General features: G+C 39.7%; 2 protein-coding genes across 7 annotated transcripts in view; both read right to left on the bottom strand.

The window, feature by feature from the left end:
* Nucleotides 1–154: 154 nt before the first annotated feature.
* On the bottom strand, nt 155–4,229 carry LOC311249947 (peptidyl-prolyl cis-trans isomerase A-like). Its single transcript, XM_084341394.1, has 6 exons — nt 3,980–4,229; nt 3,738–3,768; nt 2,792–2,880; nt 2,620–2,716; nt 1,899–1,974; nt 155–658 (listed from the first exon to the last, which is right to left on the bottom strand). Exons 1-6 carry the CDS (start codon nt 4,130–4,132, stop codon nt 523–525), a joined length of 582 nt encoding a protein of 193 aa, XP_084197520.1. The 5' UTR covers nt 4,133–4,229; the 3' UTR covers nt 155–522.
* Nucleotides 4,230–6,308: 2,079 nt separating this feature from the next.
* LOC311250290 (zinc finger MIZ domain-containing protein 1-like) overlaps nt 6,309–9,928 on the bottom strand; it is a 125,298-nt gene continuing 121,678 nt past the window's right edge. For all 6 annotated transcript variants that reach the window (XM_084341908.1, XM_084341909.1, XM_084341910.1 and 3 more), the window contains one exon: nt 6,309–9,891. In XM_084341908.1, the coding sequence (XP_084198034.1) occupies nt 9,784–9,891 (108 nt within the window). In that variant the 3' untranslated portion in view covers nt 6,309–9,783. The remainder of the gene's footprint in view (nt 9,892–9,928) is intronic.

Raw genomic sequence — 9,928 nt, 5'->3', positions numbered from 1 at the left:
TATCTACTGACGATAACAGTTTATGAATACGATATTTAGTTCCTGCCAGTAGATCAGTCTAAATGGCACACGGTGGACCTTTAAAGGCTTTTTGTAACACTGACATTAAAGAAGTTCATGTAGGATAAGAACACATGACAATAACAAGCTCACATATTTAGAAAAAATGACTTTATTTTTTTGCAAATGCATGCCCCTCCTCCAAACCAGTTTCAATGTATATTACTGTATTAATAGTTATTTCACATACAATAGCACCCGCCATCCCGCTGTCTTCTATCCTATAATACAAGTTCACATTTTATGACAAGGTTAAGTGCATAAGTTGCTTCTAAGCAAAACTAACCCGGACTTGAAGTACCAGCAGAAAAACAGAGTGTGACTCTGAGATAATCAACTGTCAGTAAAGAGAGGCAGCACTCTGTGCCGTGACTGAGGAAAGAGCTTCTTTCACTCAAACTCTCACATTGAAATTACAGCAGGAAGATGAGACTACGACCGTCTCCTCCGCTCACATGGAGTCTACTCGAGCTCTCCACAGTCTGTGATAGTGATCTTCTTGGAGGTTCGCCCAGACTGGGAACCGAAAGACTCCACTTTTTTGACCACGTCCAGTCCCTCCTTCACGCTGCCAAAGACAACATGCCTGCCATCCAGCCTAAATGAAGAAAGAAGAGGTTTGTTATCACTGCCCCCGGACCGTTGGGCAATCCGAGGTGTTCCCAGCGGGGTTCGACTCATGGCTTTTGGGTGATGCCACCGCTTCTCTAACGGTTCTGCTGTTTTAGGCCGTCGGTCAAATCTTCACCTTCTTTTTGCCGTCATGTCAAAACATTCCAGCGAGAAATGTATTCCCAGCATTTCAATAATAACTGGACGCTGCTGAACCCACGTTAAAAAAAACGGCTACGATAACAAAAGCCTTCCAAAGGTAGCAGAGTTTTAAGATTGGATGGCATTACCAAAGTTAATAAACTGGGTGGAAGCTACGGGAAATGTTACCATTTTTTTCACTATGGGCTGCAAAGATCCCGGTGGTGACTCTCCGCACTCCTCTTTTTGTATCCCTGGTAAATTGCTGCACATCCTACACTATGATTAAAAGATGCAAATAGGCACCAATAATCAACTGAAATTACACAGTTACGCTTTTCCTGCAAAACTAACATTTTACTGGATGTTTCAGTGTTTTGCGGGGGCCGAGCAGCACCACAACACTCAAAAGGATTTAGGCAGAGTTGTTTGTCCTGTTCTCGTTTGTCGTGTTTTGTGTACTTGTGTTTAAAAAAAAGGCCTCAGAACACGCACACGTCTCAGGATCTACATTTTAAAAGAGGAGATAAGGAGTGCGGAGACATTGCTCCATTTTAAATCGCTCATCAAAACACACTAATCAGCTGCTTTTAGTTCTTGTTTTTTGCCTTTATTTTATCTTGGTTTATACTTATTAATCTTACTTATTGTGTGCTTGTTTGATTAATTGAATTGTTTGTGTGTTCATATTTGCAATGGCCCCTGTAATACTTTCTTTACTGGCACTTTTCTCTATGTATTTTACTGCTTTGCCCTGTTTAATGTTTTTATGACACTTTGTAATTCTGTTTTTGGAAAACGCTAAATCAAAGTTATTACTTCATCATTATTAGTAATAATACAAATATACAGATGCTTTAACATTCACAGTGTACAGTTAAACCCTTGAAGCATTCAATTTTAATCCTTCATACTTTATTCATACAGTATAAGTGTCTGTTTATGTCTCTTTACTCTGACAGACTGAAAGCTCTCTACAGGTGACTCAACAGGCCATCCAGTAACAATTTTATAAAAAGGCAAACAATGGGAATAAAACGACCACAGCAGCATCACCACCATTTGCCGTGTTTCACTGTACATACCATTCTGTTTTACCGGTGCAGATGAAGAACTGGGATCCGTTGGTGTTGGGTCCAGCGTTGGCCATAGACAAGATCCCTACAACGCAGCAACGAAAACATGATTAATGATCATTCTAACACCCGGACCTCTACTACTACAACAAGTGGAAAAAACTGTTGTAAAAAACACCTGTGGAGGGAAACATCATCTGACACTTTACTGTTAATTTATAACACTGTTTGCAGAATGCTGCCACCTGGTGGTAAAGATAAGTAAGACAGACCATGTAATAAAGAACAGTATGTACAGTATTAGGTTTATTTTGGGGCACACACAATAGCAGCAACACAACTTTTACATGATCCTCATTATTTAAGTGAATAAAGTATTTTATCTGTTCCTGCTCTTTGTTTGATTTTATCTCATGTACAATGTTAAACAGCCTCATTTTTTCCCACTTTGTCGACTGTGATGGTGCAGTTTGCGCATCACTGTCCTGTTTGGAAAGACTGAGTTTTGGACTGACACAATAAAGTTTTTTTTGAATGTATAACATAAAATGGGGAATCCACTCAGCGACTTCCCTGTGTAGTTCCTTGTTTTCTCCTGACATCCAAAGAAAATGTATTAGCTGACTTCGCCTGTCTGGAATATACTTCTGCGCAAATAATCCTCAGAGAGAATGAGCATTAACTAATGAGACAGCACTGTTACAGTGTACAAACACAATGTGATGGTTACCAGGTCCAGTGTGCTTCAGCTTGAAGTTCTCATCAGGAAACTTCCATCCATAGATAGACTTCCCTCCAGTTCCATTGTGGTTGGTGAAATCTCCACCCTGAAAAACACACACATCACGGTAAATACACTGTAGCTGCACAGTGGACAACAAAAGAAAGAAGGAGAAGCCTACCTGGCACATGAACTGAGGGATCACCCTGTGGAAAATTGATCCTTTGTAACCAAAGCCATGCTCCCCTGTGCACAGCGCTCTGAAGTTCTCTACAAGAAAAAGTTTGTTAGATTCTCACTCTGATAATCAGTGCTCTCCTGAAATATTATTCATCAACACATCACGGCACACTAAGTAATCTATAACTAGATAATGGATATTTCATGTAGTTTTTAGGGCAGAGTTACTAAATTTACTTGATAATTAAACTTTCTGGACAAGAAAAATGTGACCACCTTCTTTGGTGTTATTAAAGAATGTTTTCTGCGTGAGAACATAAAACTGGAGATGAAAACATTTTCAGGGAAACCTGCTAATCAGGTACTCGACAAATTCTGAAACCGTTAACAGTCTCCGCCTTGAAGGCTGTCTGCATGTCCCCTCCTGTATTAAGTAGCTAGTTAATCTCAGATTAAGGATTTAAGGTTTCTAAAATCAGGTTTTAGCTTCAATATTGACTTATATAGGTTTGGTTGTGTTTGCTTTTTGAGGAAGATAAATATAGCTCTTTTAATTAACATGGAAATATGACGTATTGGGGAAGACTGATTTTTTTTTAATGCCCAAACATACTAAATAAACAACCTCTGTTTTCCTGACTGAATGAACAAATTGAACTTTAAAAGGACAACACAGTTTCATACTGTTTTACTTTGTTTACATGTGGCGGACCCTGCCACCTTTCTAGCTTCAAACAGTGTTCTGGGGACCTTAATTTCCTCTGAGAACAGCTTGTTTATTCAGTTATGGAATAAATAAATATTTCTCAGTTTGTATCATTACTTCATTAATATGTAGAAAGCCCAGCATTCAAAACCTCCCTTAAGAAAGCTAAATGTAAGGATTATCAGCAAAATTCACTAAATATTATGAAATAAAATCATAAGAGACATTGGACACTGGTTACCTGCGGTCTTTGGCACGACTTCGGCGTTGAGCTGCCAAAGAAAAACAAAATGCCCGAGGGTCAAATTAAATGTGAACAAGTTGTAACACATTGGTGTCAGTGAGTGAACCCTTATTACAATGACGTGAGAAAAATTTATTTAGCCGGGCGTACAGCAGCTGCTGTTTTCTCATTCATTCAAAGTCAAAGTGCGTTACAAAGCTGAAATAATAAGAAACCATGTGCATGTTATGTAGACTCACCTCGAAGGTTACCCTGCCGAGAGGCTCGCTGTCTGCAGCAATGTCAAAGTAAACCGTCGGGTTTTTGTTGGCGGTCGTTGGGCCGCTGCTGTACATACGAGCGGCGGTGAACGCCAGCGAACAGAACTTTATCCGGTTCGATAGAAGCAACATTTTACAGTCTGGTGTGGTTCAGTCAGCTCCTTCAGCTCAGCAGTCACCGAAAAGTCACGCTTACATACATAGGAGAGATGAGGAAGTTGTTCTCACGCAACCGGAAGTACATCCCCCCCGAGCTGCCGCGGTTGAAATCTCGCGAGATTAAACGTGAGTCAGAGCAATAGCACATGTTGTTGTTTTTTATTTACAAAAATTCAAATTTACAAACTGTAAGGCAATATTTAACAGTTTAAAAATGTTTAGAGTGAACAGACACTTCAAAATTCTCATTAAAAAAAGAAAATAAATAAAAGTAGACCAAGGCATAACATTGGTGATGTCATTTTCTAATAATACATAGAGATCTTAGACAGGCAGACAAAGATTTACTTCATTACAAAGTTGTGACTTCAGTTGAGGTAGGACAGGTACAGGAGGGAAGTACTGAAGTAGTGAAATACCACTACTTTCAGCCACAGTCAGACCCACAGAGGAGGAGCTGAGAGCTGAGGACATCTCACTCCTGCAAAACTTGTAAAGCTTGCAAAGCTGCCCTCAGGAGCTCTGATAGACGAGGCCAAGCAACCTGGGCAACCTAACCTTCAGCATCTGGATCAAGGTGAAGCACACGGTCTCTGCACTCCTGTGATTGTGGATCCAAACACTCCAAATCTCATCCTGTCTGAAGATCTGACTCGTTTCAGAGACGGAGAGAAACAGCAGCTTCCTGATAATCCAGAGAGGTTTCACGATCATCCCTGGTCTGTCCTAGGCTTTGAGGGCTTTATCTCAGGGACTCACAGCTGGGATGTCCAGATCAGAAATAGTAAAGGCTGGTCACTGGGTGTGTTGCAAAGGTCTGTACCGAGGAAGGAAGTCATAGACTCTGGATTATGGGGAATCATGTTCTGTGAAGGTAAATACTTTGCAGAGTCACCATCAGATCCACCTGCTGATCTCCGACTGCAGGAGAAGATCCCAAGGATCAGAGTGAATCCAGACTGCAATAGAGGAAAGCTGTCGTTGTCTGGTCTTGATACTAACACACACATACGCACACACTTTCACTGGGAGGGTGTTTCCATACTGTAGCACTTGGGATAAACTGAAGATCACTGAAGGTGGGCATGGCTCAACAGGTCTGAGGGGGTCTTTAGTTTGATGGGTAAACAAAAAGTTAAGATGTGTACACATGCAGAAATATGACTTGGAATTGTTTGTTTCAAAGACTTTGGCATCATCTGAGGACACTTAACGTTTTGTTTAATGTAAATATGTGCTTATGTAAAAGCACTCTACGCAAGTACTATTTTGAGGTACTTGTACTTGTTGTGCTAATTAAGATTTCCAGTCTACTGCATTTCAGGAGGAAAATATTAAACAGGCAGTAACATTTGTGTAAATTTGCGTGGAGTGATTCAAACGCCTCACACTTTGATTTGTTTGTCCATAACACTGTTTTTCAGTCTTCATCTGTCCAATGTCTATATTCTTTCGCCAATCTTAATCTCTTCTTTTTATTAGCTAATCTCAGATATAGCTTTTTGTTTTGCTACTCATCCTGGTGTCGCCTCGTCACTGTTGACATTGAGACTGGTGTTTTGCTGTTACTATTTAATGAAACAACAAGTTTAGGACATGTGAGGCGTCTGTTTCTGAAACTAGAGACTCTGTTCTGTTGCTCAGTTGAGTACAAGGGCCTACTATTCTCTTTCTATTCTGGCTTGAGCACATTTATGAGTGATTCAAAAATGTTTGCGCGGTAGTGTATGTGTATTTCTACATTTTTCTTACTTCTACTCTCTAACTTCTACCTCAAGTTTTAGCAGTATAAAATGTTTTTCTTGAGTGGGCGATGTTGGTGTCACCATTGAGTTCTGCTGAATATTTTCTGTATTCTTTAGTATTTTCTCATAACGTTTTCTACTGTATTTCTTCTTTTAATTTCTTCTTGACAGACTGCATGATAAATTAATCATCATTCCCACGAGCAGGTTCGTCTCACTTATTCAGCTGTGTTAATTAATATCGGCTTATATCGAAACCACACAATGGCAAGCTGACCTCAACCTACATTAATCAAAACGCACCCATAATTTACACTTCCTGCTTGGATAGACAGCCTGTGAGAGTTAAGCAGGCCTAATAGACACAAGCACACAATAGACAAGACCACAGCAACATACAGGTATCATCTGAATACATATTTATTAGATAAATATTAGGTTGTCACATCATCTAACTACATACAGTTCTGCAAGACTAAAAATCACAATTAGTTCCTTTATTTTCTGACCAGTTTAGAATATGAAATGATTGTACATACAATGTACACAATAGAGACAATGGCCACATTGCATGAATCACCTTAGATTGTATCATTTTTCCAACTGCTCATGATATCAAAAAATTGTACAAACTATGGATTCGGTTACAATCTTCTGGACCCGTCCCTCCCACCGCCTCTCTCCCACCCCTCCGAGCGATTTTCTTTGTAACCTTGTTTATTTTTTCCTTTTTTTTTTTCTTTTTTTTTTCAGCTTTAGCACCTCAGAGTATGCAGGTGACAGACTAGAACACTTAGGCTAAATATTACATGTAAAACATAGCTGTCCCAGTTCCCCTAACAAAAGAGGTGAAAGTATTTTACAGCAGGGGGAACGAAAATGCTGAGAGATACCCACAGACACTAACTAACAAGTTTCATTTTCCATATTCAGCCACTTCCAGTAGAGGGGTTGCAAGCTTTTTATTATTCTGAAGAAACAATGCACATTCCCAGGGAAAATGAATAAATTTCTGTTCACATGTCTCTATATTCATTTACATATATACAGGCATCCTTGGGACGTTTGATCTAGCCTTGCCCTCAACATCATTTCCAGGCCAGAATGATAAGCGTGCCCTTACTCTCTGTGTTTTATTTTTTTGTTTGTTTTTTATTATTGTTTTTTTAAAACAACTTCCCCCCACAGAAATGGCCCTTTATTGTGATTGTGCAACTACAGATTTGGGGTGCTGCCTTATACACCAAATTGGCTTACTTGAAAGTGAGAACAGAAGATGAAATGACGACGACCTCCATGGGACTGATGAAAAGTTTTCGAATCAGACGTTCAAAAAACGAAAACGTGGCAGTGTATCGTTAAAAGAGGGATTATTTTGATTTGATGTCTCTTTGTGACAGAAATATGAAACAACATGTCAGTGTGTGCTGAACTGGAACAAACAATATTTCTTAGAAATGACGTTTAAAATAAAGTCGACATAAAACCAGGGCGGCGAATTAAATCAGCACAATGCTACAGTTGAAAGAAATTGGATTTCTAGCCTTACAGATTAATAAGAAAAACCAGTACAAAATAATTTACCAAAAAAACAAAAGGGGATAAAAATGTATATGGTCTCGTGCTTTTAAAAAAAGCCACTTTTTCTATAACAAAAATATAAACAATATCATGGATTTCTTTAAAATATGGTTGTGATATATCTTTAAAATACCACTGTGTATTGACAATTAGCAACAATTATGATATTCACATAGCTCACTAATTACACTGAAAGCCAGCTGATACCGCATCTTTTTTTTGAAAAACCATTACTCGTTATTCAGTATCACTGATGAAATGTTAACATAAAACTTCTGAGTAGACAACATTGATCATTTTCTCAAACAAATACATCGGAGCGTGAAAAGAAAAACCTTGCGTCAGACTGAGCTTGACATCTGAAAAACTGACATGATGCTACACAATCACCTCGAGCTGACGCAGGGAAGAGGAGGACACCCGTCTGACAGAGTGCACCGGGAGGAAAAAAGTGACTAGAAAGCACGATGACCTGCAGGAAATAGCTTATGAGACATTTGGACCGGCTGACTGACAGCCCGCCGTATGCTGGTTACAAACAAAGTCAGTGGTTAGATGGGAGTTCGGGTGGAGGGGGGCATACGTGGTTAGCTTGGACGACTAATGATCAAAAGGACAAACATTATCAAGATGATACAAAAATATTCACAATGATATTTACAGTACAATAGCATTTCTTAAAAAATAATACATTTGCATACTGAACAGCACTCTTCTCAAAAAGTGAAATTGAAAACAAATGTGGCAAAAAAGGTCTGCACCAATACTGCTTTAAAAACCACTTCTTGAACAGCAGTGATGGATAAAACTGTATTTGTCCTCCCCCTTATATCTTTGAAATCAATATTACCTCCCATCACACTAATGGAAACACACACACACAGTCTCACACACACACTCGCACTCACGCTTCTCGCAGTCTTACGCAGGACCGAGCAAACACAAACGTCTCCATTCTCATCCCTCTAACTTTGGTGATGTTGAGCGGTTTCCCCAAAAGATTTATGGATAGTTTAATTATGCAGCAAACGAAAAAACAGGAGAACAAACAAACATAATACAGTCTATCCGGCAGATACACGGTGAATGTATCGCAGATATCGGCGTTATCCCTTCAATGTTAGTGTTAAATAAATCATTCTAAATCTGACAGAAATCAAAAACAAAAAAAAAAACAAAAACGTACAAACAAAGAGAGTAAAAACCACGCTAACTTTTTTTTTCACCACTTGGAACAGCACTAGACAAGGGCTTGGCACACATGCACTTTTGCAGACTACTTAAACAGCACATCATTTAACAGGGAGAGAGATTGCAAAAATGCCGACAGGAGCGATGCCGACCGCTCGTGCGGAGCAGACGGCGCGGAAGGAGTTGTAGCAGCAAGCATTAAAAACGCAGCAGGATCGTTACAGGAACCCTCGATCTCTCATATTGTACCTTTCTTTTCCTTTTAAAATCACTCCTCTGTGCGGGAGGACGATAGCTATACAATGTAGAAGTGCAGGTATGCTATAAATTGTTTCAGTGGGGCCAAAATCTCCTTTTCCAGCTGTCAACCCTCAGAGGACTGAGAGGCAAGGGTATCTCTTTTTTGACAAAAATATGTTCGTATCAAATTGTGAAAAAAGTGGAAGCCAATCATTCCCAAAAATCGCTTTTAAAATGTTTGGCAGAAAGAGCAAGAAATCATTTAAAAAACATTTTTGTCAAGGAGACAAACACCAATCTAATTTTTTTCTTTTGTGAAGGTTTTTTTGTTTTTTTGCATTGCCAAAATCTCTTTGTGCTTTTAAATGATGTGTGATGGACAAAAAACAGTGCGACTAACCAGACCAGTCAGGGAATGGAGCTGTGACACCAGGAAGCCTCTCAGATTGGACTAACAATATGGACATAATGCACACTGGCCAGATAGCGCAGGTTCTTTTTTTTCAGTAATTTTTCTGTTTTTATACAGTGATTTCCTTTTTTACGTCTCAAAAGGAAACAAAACATGAATAAAAAATGCTACAACACGTTCCTAATGTGCACACATACACCTGTGTGTGGCGTTAAAAAAATCAACTGAGTATAGCTGCACAGTTCAAAAAGTATCGCCGCGGGATGAGAGGGCATCCCGCGTCCCGCCGTGTCTTTGAGTTTTGAACCTCTTTCAGTCAATCTGCGCTGGCCAATGAAAACTGTACAAGAGGAAGAAGAGAAAGGGAGTGCATCTTTGCGTTTATCAAGTACTGAGCAACCGCCCCGGGCTCTCTGCAGGCAGTCAGAAAAGTTTTATGTGTGTCTGAATTTGCCTCAGTTGTTTTCGAAGAGCGATAGAAGGTCGTCGTTGCTATTGCTGGGAAGGTCAGGAGGGTCCAGGTACGACAGCAGCTCGTCTGGGTTAGCCAGCTCTGGAAGAAGCTGCAAGGAAGAAGGAAAAAATCTGGTCAGGCAGTGA

The sequence above is a fragment of the Pagrus pagrus genome (genome assembly GCF_965226575.1).
Source record: "Pagrus pagrus genome assembly, chromosome: 21".
Classification (NCBI taxonomy): Eukaryota; Metazoa; Chordata; class Actinopteri; order Spariformes; family Sparidae; genus Pagrus; species Pagrus pagrus.
This window is presented reverse-complemented; position numbering and strand designations above follow the sequence as displayed.

Bases quoted from the DNA above. Each gene is read 5' to 3' on its own strand.
- LOC311249947 (XM_084341394.1), bottom strand. From the start codon at position 4,132: ATGTTGCTTCTATCGAACCGGATAAAGTTCTGTTCGCTGGCGTTCACC. The intron at 2,881-3,737 runs GTAACCAGTGTC...TTTTTCTTGTAG, and splicing joins AGTCGTGCCAAAGACCGCAG to AGAACTTCAGAGCGCTGTGC. The intron at 659-1,898 runs GTATGTACAGTG...TTCTTCATTTAG, and splicing joins TGCACCGGTAAAACAGAATG to GCTGGATGGCAGGCATGTTG.